The sequence below is a fragment of the Rhopalosiphum maidis genome, chromosome 3, assembly GCF_003676215.2.
Source record: "Rhopalosiphum maidis isolate BTI-1 chromosome 3, ASM367621v3, whole genome shotgun sequence".
Lineage (NCBI taxonomy): Eukaryota > Metazoa > Arthropoda > Insecta > Hemiptera > Aphididae > Rhopalosiphum > Rhopalosiphum maidis.
The window spans coordinates 72,410,994-72,432,241 of NC_040879.1; the positions used below are offsets into that span (position 1 = coordinate 72,410,994).

Sequence of the window (21,248 nt, forward strand, 5' to 3'; positions counted from 1 at the left end):
AATATTAAGTTAATGTTTAAAAAAGTTGTCCAAATGATGAAATAAATGATTGTATTATACCATTATTAAAATCGTCACCCGTTTCATTTAACCTCATGCTTTGGACACACTATAAAACATACTATTGACAAATAATACAAATTCTTATTTATTTCAATTTGAATATGATCAATTATAGGATATTGTACAAGTGCATTCATTAAATACACTATTTTTACGTTATAATCAAACAAAACAATCCAGTAGATTTGTACTATCTTATATGGTTTATCAATATTATTGTTTCTTATCATGGGTAATACGTTTTAATTTCGTATATTTTTGCAGTTTTACATTTATATTATGGGTATATGATCTTCAGCTGTAAATTGTTTTCAAATTTTTTGTAATAAGAATGAAGTTTGTCCGTTAGTTTTTTTCCATATCTGAATTAATCAGTGTTGGCCGCGTACTAGTTGTCATATATAAATTTTAGTACTTCTTATGGTGTGTTGTAGTGTCATTTTATAATTCATTTATAAAACATATTTAAAAGACTACATTTTTTCAGATGACAATACAGCAGTTTACTCAAGGAATGGAGACGCATGGATTCACTTATCTCACACGTGGGAAAGTATCAACATCCTACATTAATGGACTGGAGGAGGTCGAGAATATTGCAGGTTTAATGCAGTCTACGTATAATAGTTACTCAAAGTAATTAAAATTCAATTGATAGAAGTGCATCAAAAAGATGGTGTCATGAAACCCTGACCATTACATAAAGTAAATGATTCTAATTTTCCATTATTGACTTTCATAATTTTCCAATAACCTGTTACTTTATAAACATTATACAACTCAGTTGTATTTGATACTTTTGACTCATATAACAAATTCATAATTTAAATGCTTATAAAACACTGAATTCTCAAGTTATTCTCCAACCATTATACGAATTTAATTGACTACATATTTTTAGAAGGCAGTACGGCAGATCACTCAAGTCACGCTGATACATGAATTCACATTTCTCACGCGTGGGATAGTATCAACAGCCTACGTTGCAAATGGACTAGAAGATGCTGAGAATAATACGTGTTATATGCAATGTACGTGTAATGGTTATTGAATGTAATTGATAGGAAATGAATAGTAATGTAACAACAGTTTAGTGTCATGAAACCCTGACCATTACATTAAGTAAATGATTCTAATTTCCCATTATTAACTTTCATAAATTTCAAATAACCTGTTACACTATAAACACTATACAACTCAGTTGTATTTGATACTTTTTACTCATATTACAAATTCATAATTTAAATGCTTATAAAACACTGAATTCTCAAGTTATTCTCCAACCATTATACAAATTTAATTGACTACATATTTTTAGATGGCACTACGGCAGATCACACAAGGCATGCTGAGACATGGATTCACATTTCTCACACGTGGGAAAGTATCAACATCCTATGTTAATAATGGACTTGAAGATGTTGAAAATAATAATGCAATGTATGTGTATTGGTTATTGAATGTAATTAGTACTAAATTAATAGTAGTGTAAAAATTGAGATTTGTTAAAAATGTGAATAAAAATTTTGTAAACACCTTTAGTTTGTTATTATTACTGTTAAAGATTCCTTTAGCTATAAAATTATCTTTATTTTTACTACTTGTGTATACGATAAACAAGACGGAATTCACAAATTCATATTTTAAGTTGTATATAAAACACTCTAATATTAAGTTAATGTTTAAAAAAGTTGTCCAAATGATGAAATAAATGATTGTATTATACCATTATTAAAATCGTCACCCGTTTCATTTAACCTCATGCTTTGGACACACTATAAAACATACTATTGACAAATAATACAAATTCTTATTTATTTCAATTTGAATATGATCAATTATAGGATATTGTACAAGTGCATTCATTAAATACACTATTTTTACGTTATAATCAAACAAAACAATCCAGTAGATTTGTACTATCTTATATGGTTTATCAATATTATTGTTTCTTATCATGGGTAATACGTTTTAATTTCGTATATTTTTGCAGTTTTACATTTATATTATGGGTATATGATCTTCAGCTGTAAATTGTTTTCAAATTTTTTGTAATAAGAATGAAGTTTGTCCGTTAGTTTTTTTCCATATCTGAATTAATCAGTGTTGGCCGCGTACTAGTTGTCATATATAAATTTTAGTACTTCTTATGGTGTGTTGTAGTGTCATTTTATAATTCATTTATAAAACATATTTAAAAGACTACATTTTTTCAGATGACAATACAGCAGTTTACTCAAGGAATGGAGACGCATGGATTCACTTATCTCACACGTGGGAAAGTATCAACATCCTACATTAATGGACTGGAGGAGGTCGAGAATATTGCAGGTTTAATGCAGTCTACGTATAATAGTTACTCAAAGTAATTAAAATTCAATTGATAGAAGTGCATCAAAAAGATGGTGTCATGAAACCCTGACCATTACATAAAGTAAATGATTCTAATTTTCCATTATTGACTTTCATAATTTTCCAATAACCTGTTACTTTATAAACATTATACAACTCAGTTGTATTTGATACTTTTGACTCATATAACAAATTCATAATTTAAATGCTTATAAAACACTGAATTCTCAAGTTATTCTCCAACCATTATACGAATTTAATTGACTACATATTTTTAGAAGGCAGTACGGCAGATCACTCAAGTCACGCTGATACATGAATTCACATTTCTCACGCGTGGGATAGTATCAACAGCCTACGTTGCAAATGGACTAGAAGATGCTGAGAATAATACGTGTTATATGCAATGTACGTGTAATGGTTATTGAATGTAATTGATAGGAAATGAATAGTAATGTAACAAAAGTTTAGTGTCATGAAACCCTGACCATTACATTAAGTAAATGATTCTAATTTCCCATTATTAACTTTCATAATTTTCAAATAACCTGTTACACTATAAACATATACAACTCAGTTGTATTTGATACTTTTTACTCATATTACAAATTCATAATTTAAATGCTTATAAAACACTGAATTCTCAAGTTATTCTCCAACCATTATACAAATTTAATTGACTACATATTTTAGATGGCAGTACGGCAGTTCACTTAAGGAATTCTGACGCATGGATTCACTTATCTCACACGTGGGAAAGTATCAACATCCTATGTTGCAAATGGACTAGAAGATGCTGAGAATAATACGTGTTATATGCAATGTACGTGTAATGGTTATTGAATGTAATTGATAGGAAATGAATAGTAATGTAACAACAGTTTAGTGTCATGAAACCCTGACCATTACATTAAGTAAATGATTCTAATTTCCCATTATTAACTTTCATAAATTTCAAATAACCTGTTACACTATAAACACTATACAACTCAGTTGTATTTGATACTTTTTACTCATATTACAAATTCATAATTTAAATGCTTATAAAACACTGAATTCTCAAGTTATTCTCCAACCATTATACAAATTTAATTGACTACATATTTTTAGATGGCACTACGGCAGATCACACAAGGCATGCTGAGACATGGATTCACATTTCTCACACGTGGGAAAGTATCAACATCCTATGTTAATAATGGACTTGAAGATGTTGAAAATAATAATGCAATGTATGTGTATTGGTTATTGAATGTAATTAGTACTAAATTAATAGTAGTGTAAAAATTGAGATTTGTTAAAAATGTGAATAAAAATTTTGTAAACACCTTTAGTTTGTTATTATTACTGTTAAAGATTCCTTTAGCTATAAAATTATCTTTATTTTTACTACTTGTGTATACGATAAACAAGACGGAATTCACAAATTCATATTTTAAGTTGTATATAAAACACTCTAATATTAAGTTAATGTTTAAAAAAGTTGTCCAAATGATGAAATAAATGATTGTATTATACCATTATTAAAATCGTCACCCGTTTCATTTAACCTCATGCTTTGGACACACTATAAAACATACTATTGACAAATAATACAAATTCTTATTTATTTCAATTTGAATATGATCAATTATAGGATATTGTACAAGTGCATTCATTAAATACACTATTTTTACGTTATAATCAAACAAAACAATCCAGTAGATTTGTACTATCTTATATGGTTTATCAATATTATTGTTTCTTATCATGGGTAATACGTTTTAATTTCGTATATTTTTGCAGTTTTACATTTATATTATGGGTATATGATCTTCAGCTGTAAATTGTTTTCAAATTTTTGTAATAAGAATGAAGTTTGTCCGTTAGTTTTTTTCCATATCTGAATTAATCAGTGTTGGCCGCGTACTAGTTGTCATATATAAATTTTAGTACTTCTTATGGTGTGTTGTAGTGTCATTTTATAATTCATTTATAAAACATATTTAAAAGACTACATTTTTTCAGATGACAATACAGCAGTTTACTCAAGGAATGGAGACGCATGGATTCACTTATCTCACACGTGGGAAAGTATCAACATCCTACATTAATGGACTGGAGGAGGTCGAGAATATTGCAGGTTTAATGCAGTCTACGTATAATAGTTACTCAAAGTAATTAAAATTCAATTGATAGAAGTGCATCAAAAAGATGGTGTCATGAAACCCTGACCATTACATAAAGTAAATGATTCTAATTTTCCATTATTGACTTTCATAATTTTCCAATAACCTGTTACTTTATAAACATTATACAACTCAGTTGTATTTGATACTTTTGACTCATATAACAAATTCATAATTTAAATGCTTATAAAACACTGAATTCTCAAGTTATTCTCCAACCATTATACGAATTTAATTGACTACATATTTTTAGAAGGCAGTACGGCAGATCACTCAAGTCACGCTGATACATGAATTCACATTTCTCACGCGTGGGATAGTATCAACAGCCTACGTTGCAAATGGACTAGAAGATGCTGAGAATAATACGTGTTATATGCAATGTACGTGTAATGGTTATTGAATGTAATTGATAGGAAATGAATAGTAATGTAACAAAAGTTTAGTGTCATGAAACCCTGACCATTACATTAAGTAAATGATTCTAATCTCCCATTATTAACTTTCATAATTTTCAAATAACCTGTTACACTATAAACATTATACAACTCAGTTGTATTTGATACTTTTTACTCATATTACAAATTCATAATTTAAATGCTTATAAAACACTGAATTCTCAAGTTATTCTCCAACCATTATACAAATTTAATTGACTACATATTTTTAGATGGCAGTACGGCAGTTCACTTAAGGAATTCTGACGCATGGATTCACTTATCTCACACGTGGGAAAGTATCAACATCCTATGTTGCAAATGGACTAGAAGATGCTGAGAATAATACGTGTTATATGCAATGTACGTGTAATGGTTATTGAATGTAATTGATAGGAAATGAATAGTAATGTAACAACAGTTTAGTGTCATGAAACCCTGACCATTACATTAAGTAAATGATTCTAATTTCCCATTATTAACTTTCATAAATTTCAAATAACCTGTTACACTATAAACACTATACAACTCAGTTGTATTTGATACTTTTTACTCATATTACAAATTCATAATTTAAATGCTTATAAAACACTGAATTCTCAAGTTATTCTCCAACCATTATACAAATTTAATTGACTACATATTTTTAGATGGCACTACGGCAGATCACACAAGGCATGCTGAGACATGGATTCACATTTCTCACACGTGGGAAAGTATCAACATCCTATGTTAATAATGGACTTGAAGATGTTGAAAATAATAATGCAATGTATGTGTATTGGTTATTGAATGTAATTAGTACTAAATTAATAGTAGTGTAAAAATTGAGATTTGTTAAAAATGTGAATAAAAATTTTGTAAACACCTTTAGTTTGTTATTATTACTGTTAAAGATTCCTTTAGCTATAAAATTATCTTTATTTTTACTACTTGTGTATACGATAAACAAGACGGAATTCACAAATTCATATTTTAAGTTGTATATAAAACACTCTAATATTAAGTTAATGTTTAAAAAAGTTGTCCAAATGATGAAATAAATGATTGTATTATACCATTATTAAAATCGTCACCCGTTTCATTTAACCTCATGCTTTGGACACACTATAAAACATACTATTGACAAATAATACAAATTCTTATTTATTTCAATTTGAATATGATCAATTATAGGATATTGTACAAGTGCATTCATTAAATACACTATTTTTACGTTATAATCAAACAAAACAATCCAGTAGATTTGTACTATCTTATATGGTTTATCAATATTATTGTTTCTTATCATGGGTAATACGTTTTAATTTCGTATATTTTTGCAGTTTTACATTTATATTATGGGTATATGATCTTCAGCTGTAAATTGTTTTCAAATTTTTTGTAATAAGAATGAAGTTTGTCCGTTAGTTTTTTTCCATATCTGAATTAATCAGTGTTGGCCGCGTACTAGTTGTCATATATAAATTTTAGTACTTCTTATGGTGTGTTGTAGTGTCATTTTATAATTCATTTATAAAACATATTTAAAAGACTACATTTTTTCAGATGACAATACAGCAGTTTACTCAAGGAATGGAGACGCATGGATTCACTTATCTCACACGTGGGAAAGTATCAACATCCTACATTAATGGACTGGAGGAGGTCGAGAATATTGCAGGTTTAATGCAGTCTACGTATAATAGTTACTCAAAGTAATTAAAATTCAATTGATAGAAGTGCATCAAAAAGATGGTGTCATGAAACCCTGACCATTACATAAAGTAAATGATTCTAATTTTCCATTATTGACTTTCATAATTTTCCAATAACCTGTTACTTTATAAACATTATACAACTCAGTTGTATTTGATACTTTTGACTCATATAACAAATTCATAATTTAAATGCTTATAAAACACTGAATTCTCAAGTTATTCTCCAACCATTATACGAATTTAATTGACTACATATTTTTAGAAGGCAGTACGGCAGATCACTCAAGTCACGCTGATACATGAATTCACATTTCTCACGCGTGGGATAGTATCAACAGCCTACGTTGCAAATGGACTAGAAGATGCTGAGAATAATACGTGTTATATGCAATGTACGTGTAATGGTTATTGAATGTAATTGATAGGAAATGAATAGTAATGTAACAACAGTTTAGTGTCATGAAACCCTGACCATTACATTAAGTAAATGATTCTAATTTCCCATTATTAACTTTCATAATTTTCAAATAACCTGTTACACTATAAACACTATACAACTCAGTTGTATTTGATACTTTTTACTCATATTACAAATTCATAATTTAAATGCTTATAAAACACTGAATTCTCAAGTTATTCTCCAACCATTATACAAATTTAATTGACTACATATTTTTAGATGGCACTACGGCAGATCACACAAGGCATGCTGAGCATGGATTCACATTTCTCACACGTGGGAAAGTATCAACATCCTATGTTAATAATGGACTTGAAGATGTTGAAAATAATAATGCAATGTATGTGTATTGGTTATTGAATGTAATTAGTACTAAATTAATAGTAGTGTAAAAATTGAGATTTGTTAAAAATGTGAATAAAAATTTTGTAAACACCTTTAGTTTGTTATTATTACTGTTAAAGATTCCTTTAGCTATAAAATTATCTTTATTTTTACTACTTGTGTATACGATAAACAAGACGGAATTCACAAATTCATATTTTAAGTTGTATATAAAACACTCTAATATTAAGTTAATGTTTAAAAAAGTTGTCCAAATGATGAAATAAATGATTGTATTATACCATTATTAAAATCGTCACCCGTTTCATTTAACCTCATGCTTTGGACACACTATAAAACATACTATTGACAAATAATACAAATTCTTATTTATTTCAATTTGAATATGATCAATTATAGGATATTGTACAAGTGCATTCATTAAATACACTATTTTTACGTTATAATCAAACAAAACAATCCAGTAGATTTGTACTATCTTATATGGTTTATCAATATTATTGTTTCTTATCATGGGTAATACGTTTTAATTTCGTATATTTTTGCAGTTTTACATTTATATTATGGGTATATGATCTTCAGCTGTAAATTGTTTTCAAATTTTTTGTAATAAGAATGAAGTTTGTCCGTTAGTTTTTTTCCATATCTGAATTAATCAGTGTTGGCCGCGTACTAGTTGTCATATATAAATTTTAGTACTTCTTATGGTGTGTTGTAGTGTCATTTTATAATTCATTTATAAAACATATTTAAAAGACTACATTTTTTCAGATGACAATACAGCAGTTTACTCAAGGAATGGAGACGCATGGATTCACTTATCTCACACGTGGGAAAGTATCAACATCCTACATTAATGGACTGGAAGAGGTCGAGAATATTGCAGGTTTAATGCAGTCTACGTATAATAGTTACTCAAAGTAATTAAAATTCAATTGATAGAAGTGCATCAAAAGATGGTGTCATGAAACCCTGACCATTACATTAAGTAAATGATTCTAATTTCCATTATTAACTTTCATAATTTCAAATAACCTGTTACACTATAAACACTATACAACTCAGTTGTATTTGATACTTTTTACTCATATTACAAATTCATAATTTAAATGCTTATAAAACACTGAATTCTCAAGTTATTCTCCAACCATTATACAAATTTAATTGACTACATATTTTTAGATGGCACTACGGCAGATCACACAAGGCATGCTGAGACATGGATTCACATTTCTCACACGTGGGAAAGTATCAACATCCTATGTTAATAATGGACTTGAAGATGTTGAAAATAATAATGCAATGTATGTGTATTGGTTATTGAATGTAATTAGTACTAAATTAATAGTAGTGTAAAAATTGAGATTTGTTAAAAATGTGAATAAAAATTTTGTAAACACCTTTAGTTTGTTATTATTACTGTTAAAGATTCCTTTAGCTATAAAATTATCTTTATTTTTACTACTTGTGTATACGATAAACAAGACGGAATTCACAAATTCATATTTTAAGTTGTATATAAAACACTCTAATATTAAGTTAATGTTTAAAAAAGTTGTCCAAATGATGAAATAAATGATTGTATTATACCATTATTAAAATCGTCACCCGTTTCATTTAACCTCATGCTTTGGACACACTATAAAACATACTATTGACAAATAATACAAATTCTTATTTATTTCAATTTGAATATGATCAATTATAGGATATTGTACAAGTGCATTCATTAAATACACTATTTTTACGTTATAATCAAACAAAACAATCCAGTAGATTTGTACTATCTTATATGGTTTATCAATATTATTGTTTCTTATCATGGGTAATACGTTTTAATTTCGTATATTTTTGCAGTTTTACATTTATATTATGGGTATATGATCTTCAGCTGTAAATTGTTTTCAAATTTTTGTAATAAGAATGAAGTTTGTCCGTTAGTTTTTTTCCATATCTGAATTAATCAGTGTTGGCCGCGTACTAGTTGTCATATATAAATTTTAGTACTTCTTATGGTGTGTTGTAGTGTCATTTTATAATTCATTATAAAACATATTTAAAAGACTACATTTTTTTCAGATGACAATACAGCAGTTTACTCAAGGAATGGAGACGCATGGATTCACTTATCTCACACGTGGGAAAGTATCAACATCCTACATTAATGGACTGGAGGAGGTCGAGAATATTGCAGGTTTAATGCAGTCTACGTATATAGTTACTCAAAGTAATTAAAATTCAATTGATAGAAGTGCATCAAAAGATGGTGTCATGAAACCCTGACCATTACATAAGTAAATGATTCTAATTTTCCATATTGACTTTCATAATTTTCAATAACCTGTTACTTTATAAACATTATACAACTCAGTTGTATTTGATACTTTTGACTCATATAACAAATTCATAATTTAAATGCTTATAAAACACTGAATTCTCAAGTTATTCTCCAACCATTATACGAATTTAATTGACTACATATTTTTAGAAGGCAGTACGGCAGATCACTCAAGTCACGCTGATACATGAATTCACATTTCTCACGCGTGGGATAGTATCAACAGCCTACGTTGCAAATGGACTAGAAGATGCTGAGAATAATACATGTTATATGCAATGTACGTGTAATGGTTATTGAATGTAATTGATAGGAATGAATAGTAATGTAACAACAGTTTAGTGTCATGAAACCCTGACCATTACATTAAGTAAATGATTCTAATTTCCCATTATTAACTTTCATAAATTTCAAATAACCTGTTACACTATAAACACTATACAACTCAGTTGTATTTGATACTTTTTACTCATATTACAAATTCATAATTTAAATGCTTATAAAACACTGAATTCTCAAGTTATTCTCCAACCATTATACAAATTTAATTGACTACATATTTTTAGATGGCACTACGGCAGATCACACAAGGCATGCTGAGACATGGATTCACATTTCTCACACGTGGGAAAGTATCAACATCCTATGTTATAATGGACTTGAAGATGTTGAAAATAATAATGCAATGTATGTGTATTGGTTATTGAATGTAATTAGTACTAAATTATAGTAGTGTAAAAATTGAGATTTGTTAAAAATGTGAATAAAAATTTTGTAAACACCTTTAGTTTGTTATTATACTGTTAAAGATTCCTTTAGCTATAAAATTATCTTTATTTTTACTACTTGTGTATACGATAACAAGACGGAATTCACAAATTCATATTTTAAGTTGTATATAAACACTCTAATATTAAGTTAATGTTAAAAAAGTTGTCCAAATGATGAAATAAATGATTGGTATTATACCATTATTAAATTCGTCACCCGTTTCATTTAACCTCATGCTTTGGACACACTATAAAACATACTATTGACAAATAATACAATTCTTATTTATTTCAATTTGAATATGATCAATTATAGGATATTGTACAAGTGCATTCATAAATACACTATTTTTACGTTATAATCAAACAAACAATCCAGTAGATTGTACTATCTTATATGGTTTATCAATATTATTGTTTCTTATCATGGGTAATACGTTTTAATTTCGTATATTTTTGCAGTTTTACATTTATATTATGGGTATATGATCTTCAGCTGTAAATTGTTTTCAAATTTTTTGTAATAAGAATGAAGTTTGTCCGTTAGTTTTTTTCCATATCTGAATTAATCAGTGTTGGCCGCGTACTAGTTGTCATATATAAATTTTAGTACTTCTTATGGTGTGTTGTAGTGTCATTTTAAATTCATTTATAAAACATATTTAAAAGACTACATTTTTTCAGATGACAATACAGCAGTTTACTCAAGGAATGGAGACGCATGGATTCACTTATCTCACACGTGGGAAAGTATCAACATCCTACATTAATGGACTGGAGGAGGTCGAGAATATTGCAGGTTTAATGCAGTCTACGTATAATAGTTACTCAAAGTAATTAAAATTCAATTGATAGAAGTGCATCAAAAAGATGGTGTCATGAAACCCTGACCATTACATAAAGTAAATGATTCTAATTTTCCATTATTGACTTTCATAATTTTCCAATAACCTGTTACTTTATAAACATTATACAACTCAGTTGTATTTGATACTTTTGACTCATATAACAAATTCATAATTTAAATGCTTATAAAACACTGAATTCTCAAGTTATTCTCCAACCATTATACGAATTTAATTGACTACATATTTTTAGAAGGCAGTACGGCAGATCACTCAAGTCACGCTGATACATGAATTCACATTTCTCACGCGTGGGATAGTATCAACAGCCTACGTTGCAAATGGACTAGAAGATGCTGAGAATAATACATGTTATATGCAATGTACGTGTAATGGTTATTGAATGTAATTGATAGGAAATGAATAGTAATGTAACAACAGTTTAGTGTCATGAAACCCTGACCATTACATTAAGTAAATGATTCTAATTTCCCATTATTAACTTTCATAAATTTCAAATAACCTGTTACACTATAAACACTATACAACTCAGTTGTATTTGATACTTTTTACTCATATTACAAATTCATAATTTAAATGCTTATAAAACACTGAATTCTCAAGTTATTCTCCAACCATTATACAAATTTAATTGACTACATATTTTTAGATGGCACTACGGCAGATCACACAAGGCATGCTGAGACATGGATTCACATTTCTCACACGTGGGAAAGTATCAACATCCTATGTTAATAATGGACTTGAAGATGTTGAAAATAATAATGCAATGTATGTGTATTGGTTATTGAATGTAATTAGTACTAAATTAATAGTAGTGTAAAAATTGAGATTTGTTAAAAATGTGAATAAAAATTTTGTAAACACCTTTAGTTTGTTATTATTACTGTTAAAGATTCCTTTAGCTATAAAATTATCTTTATTTTTACTACTTGTGTATACGATAAACAAGACGGAATTCACAAATTCATATTTTAAGTTGTATATAAAACACTCTAATATTAAGTTAATGTTTAAAAAAGTTGTCCAAATGATGAAATAAATGATTGTATTATACCATTATTAAAATCGTCACCCGTTTCATTTAACCTCATGCTTTGGACACACTATAAAACATACTATTGACAAATAATACAAATTCTTATTTATTTCAATTTGAATATGATCAATTATAGGATATTGTACAAGTGCATTCATTAAATACACTATTTTTACGTTATAATCAAACAAAACAATCCAGTAGATTTGTACTATCTTATATGGTTTATCAATATTATTGTTTCTTATCATGGGTAATACGTTTTAATTTCGTATATTTTTGCAGTTTTACATTTATATTATGGGTATATGATCTTCAGCTGTAAATTGTTTTCAAATTTTTTGTAATAAGAATGAAGTTTGTCCGTTAGTTTTTTTCCATATCTGAATTAATCAGTGTTGGCCGCGTACTAGTTGTCATATATAAATTTTAGTACTTCTTATGGTGTGTTGTAGTGTCATTTTATAATTCATTTATAAAACATATTTAAAAGACTACATTTTTTCAGATGACAATACAGCAGTTTACTCAAGGAATGGAGACGCATGGATTCACTTATCTCACACGTGGGAAAGTATCAACATCCTACATTAATGGACTGGAGGAGGTCGAGAATATTGCAGGTTTAATGCAGTCTACGTATAATAGTTACTCAAAGTAATTAAAATTCAATTGATAGAAGTGCATCAAAAAGATGGTGTCATGAAACCCTGACCATTACATAAAGTAAATGATTCTAATTTTCCATTATTGACTTTCATAATTTTCCAATAACCTGTTACTTTATAAACATTATACAACTCAGTTGTATTTGATACTTTTGACTCATATAACAAATTCATAATTTAAATGCTTATAAACACTGAATTCTCAGTTATTCTCCAACATTATACGAATTTAATTGACTACATATTTTTAGAAGGCAGTACGGCAAGATCACTCAAGTCACGCTGATACATGAATTCACATTTCTCACCGCGTGGGATAGTATCAACAGCCTACGTTGCAAATGGACTAGAAGATGCTGCGAATAATACATGTTATATGCAATGTACGTGTAATGGTTTATTGAATGTAATTGATAGGAAATGAATAGTAATGTAACAACAGTTTAGTGTCATGAAACCCTGACCAGTACATTAAGTAAATGATTCTAATTTCCCATTATTAACTTCATAAATTTCAAATAACCTGTTACACTATAAACACTATACAACTCAGTTGTATTTGATACTTTTTACTCATATTACAAATTCATAAATTTAAATGCTTATAAAACACTGAATTCTCAAGTTATTCTCCAACCATTATACAAATTTAATTGACTACATATTTTTAGATGGCACTACGGCAGATCACACAAGGCATGCTGAGACATGGATTCACATTTCTCACACGTGGGAAAGTATCAACATCCTATGTTAATAATGGACTTGAAGATGTTGAAAATAATAATGCAATGTATGTGTATTGGTTATTGAATGTAATTAGTACTAAATTAATAGTAGTGTAAAAATTGAGATTTGTTAAAAATGTGAATAAAAATTTTGTAAACACCTTTAGTTTGTTATTATTACTGTTAAAGATTCCTTTAGCTATAAAATTATCTTTATTTTACTACTTGTGTATACGATAAACAAGACGGAATTCACAAATTCATATTTTAAGTTGTATATAAAACACTCTACTATTAAGTTAATGTTTAAAAAAGTTGTCCCAAATGATGATGAAATAAATGATTGTATTATACCATATTAAAATCGTCACCGTTTCATTTAACCTCATGCTTTGGACACACTATAAAACATACTATTGACAAATAATACAAATTCTTATTTATTTCAATTTGAATATGATCAATTATAGGATATTGTACAAGTGCATTCATTAAATACACTATTTTTACGTTATAATCAAACAAAACAATCCAGTAGATTTGTACTATCTTATATGGTTTATCAATATTATTGTTTCTTATCATGGGTAATACGTTTTAATTTCGTATATTTTTGCAGTTTTACATTTATATTATGGGTATATGATCTTCAGCTGTAAATTGTTTTCAAATTTTTTGTAATAAGAATGAAGTTTGTCCGTTAGTTTTTTTCCATATCTGAATTAATCAGTGTTGGCCGCCGTACTAGTTGTCATATATAAATTTTAGTACTTCTTATGGTGTGTTGTAGTGTCATTTTATAATTCATTTATAAACATATTTAAAAGACTACATTTTTCAGATGACAATACAGCAGTTTACTCAAGGAATGGAGACGCATGGATTCACTTATCTCACACGTGGGAAAGTATCAACATCCTACATTAATGTGACTGGAGGAGGTCGAGAATATTGCAGGTTTAATGCAGTCTACGTATAATAGTTACTCAAAGTAATTAAAATTCAATGATAGAAGTGCATCAAAAGATGGTGTCATGAAACCCTGACCATTACATAAAGTAAATGATTCTAATTTTCCATTATTGACTTTCATAATTTTCCAATAACCTGTTACTTTATAAACATTATACAACTCAGTTGTATTTGATACTTTTGACTCATATAACAAATTCATAATTTAAATGCTTATAAAACACTGAATTATCAAGTTATTCTCCAACCATTATACGAATTTAATTGACTACATATTTTTAGAAGGCAGTACGGCAGATCACTCAAGTCACGCTGATACATGAATTCACATTTCTCACGCGTGGGATAGTATCAACAGCCTACGTTGCAAATGGACTAGAAGATGCTGAGAATAATACATGTTATATGCAATGTACGTGTAATGGTTATTGAATGTAATTGATAGGAAATGAATAGTAATGTAACAACAGTTTAGTGTCATGAAACCCTGACCATTACATTACGTAAATGATTCTAATTTCCCATTATTAACTTTCATAAATTTCAAATAACTGTTACACTATAAAACACTATACAACTCAGTTGTATTTGATACTTTTTACTCATATTACAAATTCATAATTTAAATGCTTATAAAACACTGAATTCTCAAGTTATTCTCCAACCATTATACAAATTAATTGACTACATATTTTAGATGGCACTACGCAGATTCACCAAGGCATGCTGAGACATGGATTCACATTTCTCACACGTGGGAAAGTATCAACATCCTATGTTAATAATGGACTTGAAGATGTTGAAAATAATAATTGCAATGTATGTGTATTGGTTATTGAATGTAATTAGTACTAAATTAATAGTAGTGTAAAAATTGAGATTTGTTAAAAATGTGAATAAAATTTTGTAAACACCTTTAGTTTGTTATTATTACTGTTAAAGATTCCTTTAGCTATAAAATTATCTTTATTTTTACTACTTGTGTATACGATAAACAAGACGGAATTCACAAATTCATATTTTAAGTTGTATATAAAACACTCTAATATTAAGTTAATGTTTAAAAAAGTTGTCCAAATGATGAAATAAATGATTGTATTATACCATTATTAAAATCGTCACCCGTTTCATTTAACCTCATGCTTTGGACACACTATAAAACATACTATTGACAAATAATACAAATTCTTATTTATTTCAATTTGAATATGATCAATTATAGGATATTGTACAAGTGCATTCATTAAATACACTATTTTACGTTATAATCAAACAAAACAATCCAGTAGATTTGTACTATCTTATATGGTTTATCAATATTATTGTTTCTTATCATGGGTAATACGTTTTAATTTCGTATATTTTTGCAGTTTTACATTTATATTATGGGTATATGATCTCAGCTGTAAATTGTTTTCAAATTTTTTGTAATAAGAATGAAGTTTGTCCGTTAGTTTTTTCCATATCTGAATTTAATCAGTGTTGGCCGCGTACTAGTTGTCATATATAAATTTTAGTACTTCTTATGGTGTGTTGTAGTGTCATTTATAATCATTTATAAAACATATTTTAAAAGACTACATTTTTTCAGATGACAATACAGCAGTTTACTCAAGGAATGGAGACGCATGGATTCACTTATCTCACACGTGGGAAAGTATCAACATCCTACATTAATGGACTGGAGGAGGTCGAGAATATTGCAGGTTTAATGCAGTCTACGTATAATAGTTACTCAAAGTAAGTAATAATTCAATTGATAGAAGTGCATCAAAAGATGGTGTCATGAAACCCTGACATTACATAAAGTAAATGATTCTAATTTTCCATTATTGACTTTCATAATTTTTCCAATAACCTGTTACTTTATAAACATTATACAACTCAGTTGTATTTGATACTTTTGACTCATATAAACAAATTCATAATTTAAATGCTTATAAAACACTGAATCTCAAGTTATTCTCCAACCATGTATACGAATTAATTGACTACATATTTTTAGAAGGCAGTACGGCAGATCACTCAAGTCACGCTGATACATGAATTCACATTTCTCACGCGGGGGATAGTATCAACAGCCTACGTTGCAATGGACTAGAAGATGCTGAGAATAATACATGTTATATGCAATGTACGTGTAATGGTTATTGAAGTAATTGATAGGAATGAATAGTAATGTAACAACAGTTTAGTGTCATGAAACCCTGACCATTACATTAAGTAAATGATTCTAATTTCCCATTATTAACTTTCATAAATTTCAAATAACCTGTTACACTATAAACACTATACAAATCAGTTGTATTTGATACTTGTTACTCATATTACAAATTCATAATTTAAATGCTTATAAACACTGAATCTCAAGTATTCTCCAACCATTATACAAATTTAATTGACTACATATTTTTAGATGGCACTACGGCAGATCACACAAGGCATGCTGAGACATGGATTCACATTTCTCACACGTGGGAAAGTATCAACATCCTATGTTAATAATGGACTGAAGATGTTGAAAATAATAATGCAATGTATGTGTATTGGTTATTGAATGTAATTAGTACTTAAATTAATAGTAGTGTAAAAATTGAGATTTGTTAAAAATGTGAATAAAAATTTTGTAAACACCTTTAGTTTGTTATTATTACTGTTAAAGATTCCTTTAGCTATAAAATTATCTTATTTTTACTACTTGTGTATACGATAAACAAGACGGAATTCACAAATTCATATTTTAAGTTGTATATAAAACACTCTAATATTAAGTTAATGTTTAAAAAGTTGTCCAAATGATGAAATAAATGATTGTATTATACCATTATTAAATCGTCACCCGTTTCATTTAACCTCATGCTTTGGACACACTATAAAACATACTATTGACAAATAATACAAATTCTTATTTATTTCAATTTGAATATGATCAATTATAGGATATTGTACAAGTGCATTCATTAAATACACTATTTTTACGTTATAATCAAACAAAACAATCCAGTAGATTTGTACTATCTTATATGGTTTATCAATATTATTGTTTCTTATCATGGGCTAATACGTTTTTAATTTCGTATATTTTTGCAGTTTTACATTTATATTATGGGTATATGATCTTCAGCTGTAAATTGTTTTCAAATTTTTTGTAATAAGAATGAAGTTTGTCCGTTAGTTTTTTTCAATATCTGAATTAATCAGTGTTGGCCGCGTACTAGTTGTCATATATAAATTTTAGTACTTCTTATGGTGTGTTGTAGTGTCATTTTATAATTCATTTATAAACATATTTAAAAGACTACATTTTTTCAGATGACAATACAGCAGTTACTCAAGGAATGGAGACGCATGGATTCACTTATCTCACACGTGGGAAAGTATCAACATCCTACATTAATGGACTGGAGGAGGTCGAGAATATTGCAGGTTTAATGCAGTCTACGTATAATAGTTACTCAAAGTAATTAAAATTCAATTGATAGAAGTGCATCAAAAAGATGGTGTCATGAAACCCTGACCATTACATAAAGTAAATGATTCTAATTTTCCATTATTGACTTTCATAATTTTCCAATAACCTGTTACTTTTATAAACATTATACAACTCAGTGTATTTGATACTTTTGACTCATATAAAAATTCATAATTTAAATGCTTATAAAACACTGAATTCTCAAGTTATTCTCCAACCATTATACAAATTTAATTGACTACATATTTTTAGAAGGCAGTACGGCAGATCACTCAAGTCACGCTGATACATGAATTCACAGTTCTCACAAGTGGGATAGTATCAACAGCCTACGTTGCAAATGGACTAGAAGATGCTGAGAATAATACATGTTATATGCAATGTACGTGTAATGGTTATTGAATGTAATTGATAGGAAATGAATAGTAATGTAACAACAGTTTAGTGTCATGAAACCCTGACCATTACATTAAGTAAATGATTCTAATTTCCCATTATTAACTTTCATAAATTTCAAATAACCTGTTACACTATAAACACTATACAACTCAGCTGTATTTGATACTTTTACTCATATTACAAATTCATAATTTAAATGCGTATAAAACACTGAATTCTCAAGTTATTCTCCAACCATATACAAATTTAATTGACTACATATTTTAGATGGCACTACGGCAGATCACACAAGGCATGCTGAGACATGGATTCACATTCTCACACGTGGGAAAGTATCAACATCCTATGTTAATAATGGACTTGAAGATGTTGAAAATAATAATGCAATGTATGTGTATTGGTTATTGAATGTAATTAGTACTAAATTAATAGTAGTGTAAAAATTGAGATTTGTTAAAATGTGAATAAAAATTTTGTAAACACCTTTAGTTTGTTATATTACTGTTAAAGATTCCTTTAGCTATAAAATTATCTTTATTTTTTACTACTTGTGTATACGATAAACAAGACGGAATTCACAAATTCATATTTTAAGTTGTATATAAACACTCTAATATTAAGTTAATGTTTAAAAAAGTTGTCCAAATGATGAAATAAATGATTGTATTATACCATTATTAAAATCGTCACCCGTTTCATTTAACCTCATGCTTTGGACCACACTATAAAACATACTATTGACAAATAATACAAATTCTTATTTATTTCAATTTGAATATGATCAATTATAGGATATTGTACAAGGGCATTCATTAAATACAACTATTTTACGTTATAATCAAACAAAAACAATCCAGTAGATTTGTACTATCTTATATGGTTTATCAATATTATTGTTTCTTATCATGGGTAATACGTTTTAATTTCGTATATTTTTGCAGTTTTACATTAATTATGGGTATATGATCTTCAGCTGTAAATTGTTTTCAAATTTTTTGTAATAAGAATGAAGTTTGTCCGTTAGTTTTTTTCCATATCTGAATTAATCAGTGTTGGCCGCGTACTAGTTGTCATATATAAATTTTAGTACTTCTTATGGTGTGTTGTAGTGTCATTTTATAATTCATTTATAAAACATATTTAAAAGACTACATTTTTTCAGATGACAATACAGCAGTTTACTCAAGGAATGGAGACGCATGGATTCACTTATCTCACACGTGGGAAAGTATCAAAATCCTACATTAATGGACTGGAGGAGGTCGAGAATATTGCAGGTTTAATGCAGTCTACGTATAATAGTTACTCAAAGTAATTAAAATTCAATTGATAGAAGTGCATCAAAAAGATGGTGTCATGAAACCCTGACCATTACATAAAGTAAATGATTCTAATTTTCCATTATTGACTTTCATAATTTTTCAATAACCTGTTACTTTATAAACATCATACAACTCAGTTGTATTTGATACTTTTGACTCATATAACAAATTCATAATTTAAATGCTTATAAAACACTGAATTCTCAAGTTATTCTACAACCATTTTACGAATTTAATTGACTACATATTTTTAGAAGGCAGTACGGCAGATCACTCAAGTCACGCTGATACATGAATTCACATTACTCACACGTGGGATAGTATCAACAGCCTACGTTGCAAATGGACTAGAAGATGCTGAGAATAATACATGTTATATGCAATGTACGTGTAATGGTTATTGAATGTAATTGATAGGAAATGAATAGTAATGTAACAACAGTTTAGTGTCATGAAACCCTGACCATTACATTAAGTAAATGATTCTAATTTCCCATTATTAACTTTCATAAATTTCAAATAACCTGTTACACTATAAACACTATACAACTCAGTTGTATTTGATACTTTTTACTCATATTACAAATTCATAATTTAAATGCTTATAAAACACTGAATTCTCAAGTTATTCTCCAACCATTATACAAATTTAATTGACTACATATTTTTAGATGGCACTACGGCAGATCACACAAGGCATGCTGAGACATGGATTCACATTTCTCACACGTGGGAAAGTATCAACATCCTATGTTAATAATGGACTTGAAGATGTTGAAAATAATAATGCAATGTATGGGTTTTGGTTTTATGGTTATTGAATGTAATTAGTACTAAATTAATAGTAGTGTAAAAATGAGATTTGTTAAAAATGTGAATAAAAATTTGTAACACCTTTAGTTGTTATTATTACTGTTAAAGATTCCTTTAGCTATAAAATTATCTTTATTTTACTACTTGTGTATACGATAAACAAGACGGAATTCACAAATCATATTTTAAGTTGTATATAAAACACTCTAATATAAGTTAATGTTTAAAAAAGTTGTCCAAATGATGAAATAAATGATTGTATTATACCATTATTAAAATCGTCACCCGTTCACTTTAACCTCATGCTTTGGACACACTATAAAACATACTATTGAC

At 28.2% G+C, this 21,248-nt stretch overlaps 2 protein-coding genes and 2 long non-coding RNA genes across 16 annotated transcripts in view; all 4 read left to right on the forward strand.

The window, feature by feature from the left end:
• Positions 1-19,094, forward strand: part of LOC113556041 — a 47,486-nt gene extending 28,392 nt beyond the window's left edge. The window contains exons 1-5 of one of the 12 annotated variants that reach the window (XM_026960762.1): positions 4,241-4,358; positions 4,423-4,537; positions 4,837-4,966; positions 5,254-5,383; positions 19,045-19,094. In XM_026960762.1, coding sequence (XP_026816563.1) covers positions 4,460-4,537; positions 4,837-4,966; positions 5,254-5,360 — 315 coding nt within the window. In that variant the 5' untranslated portion in view covers positions 4,241-4,358; positions 4,423-4,459 and the 3' untranslated portion in view covers positions 5,361-5,383; positions 19,045-19,094. The other 11 variants (XM_026960760.1, XM_026960761.1, XR_003405431.1 and 8 more) reach the window with 11 other exon arrangements.
• LOC113556049 lies at positions 317-1,438 on the forward strand. The gene is made up of 4 exons (XR_003405441.2): positions 317-486; positions 551-768; positions 965-1,094; positions 1,382-1,438. It is a non-coding gene; the product is annotated as an uncharacterized LOC113556049 (long non-coding RNA).
• On the forward strand, positions 2,046-3,581 carry LOC113556047. 2 transcript variants are annotated; one of them, XM_026960770.2, is made up of 5 exons: positions 2,046-2,215; positions 2,280-2,394; positions 2,694-2,823; positions 3,109-3,238; positions 3,526-3,577. In XM_026960770.2, the coding sequence occupies exons 2-4, from the start codon at positions 2,317-2,319 to the stop codon at positions 3,213-3,215; spliced, it is 315 nt and encodes a 104-aa protein (XP_026816571.1). In that variant the 5' UTR covers positions 2,046-2,215; positions 2,280-2,316; the 3' UTR covers positions 3,216-3,238; positions 3,526-3,577. The 2 variants fall into 2 exon arrangements, 1 of the variants encoding a protein (XP_026816571.1); XR_003405440.2 differs by lacking the exons at positions 2,694-2,823; positions 3,109-3,238 and having other exon boundaries at positions 2,280-2,497; positions 3,526-3,581.
• A 642-nt stretch (positions 19,095-19,736) lies between the features above and the next one.
• Positions 19,737-20,825, forward strand: LOC113559002. Its single transcript, XR_003405797.1, has 4 exons — positions 19,737-19,875; positions 19,940-20,157; positions 20,354-20,483; positions 20,771-20,825. It is a non-coding gene; the product is annotated as an uncharacterized LOC113559002 (long non-coding RNA).
• Positions 20,826-21,248: the final 423 nt, after the last annotated feature.

Excerpts from the sequence above, each read along its gene's own strand:
- LOC113556047 (XM_026960770.2), top strand. The coding sequence starts at position 2,317 with ATGGATTCACTTATCTCACACGTGGGAAAGTATCAACATCCTACATTA. Across the intron at positions 2,395-2,693 it reads GGAGGTCGAGAATATTGCAG|AAGGCAGTACGGCAGATCAC; the intron begins GTTTAATGCAGT and ends ACATATTTTTAG. Across the intron at positions 2,824-3,108 it reads TAATACGTGTTATATGCAAT|ATGGCAGTACGGCAGTTCAC; the intron begins GTACGTGTAATG and ends TACATATTTTAG.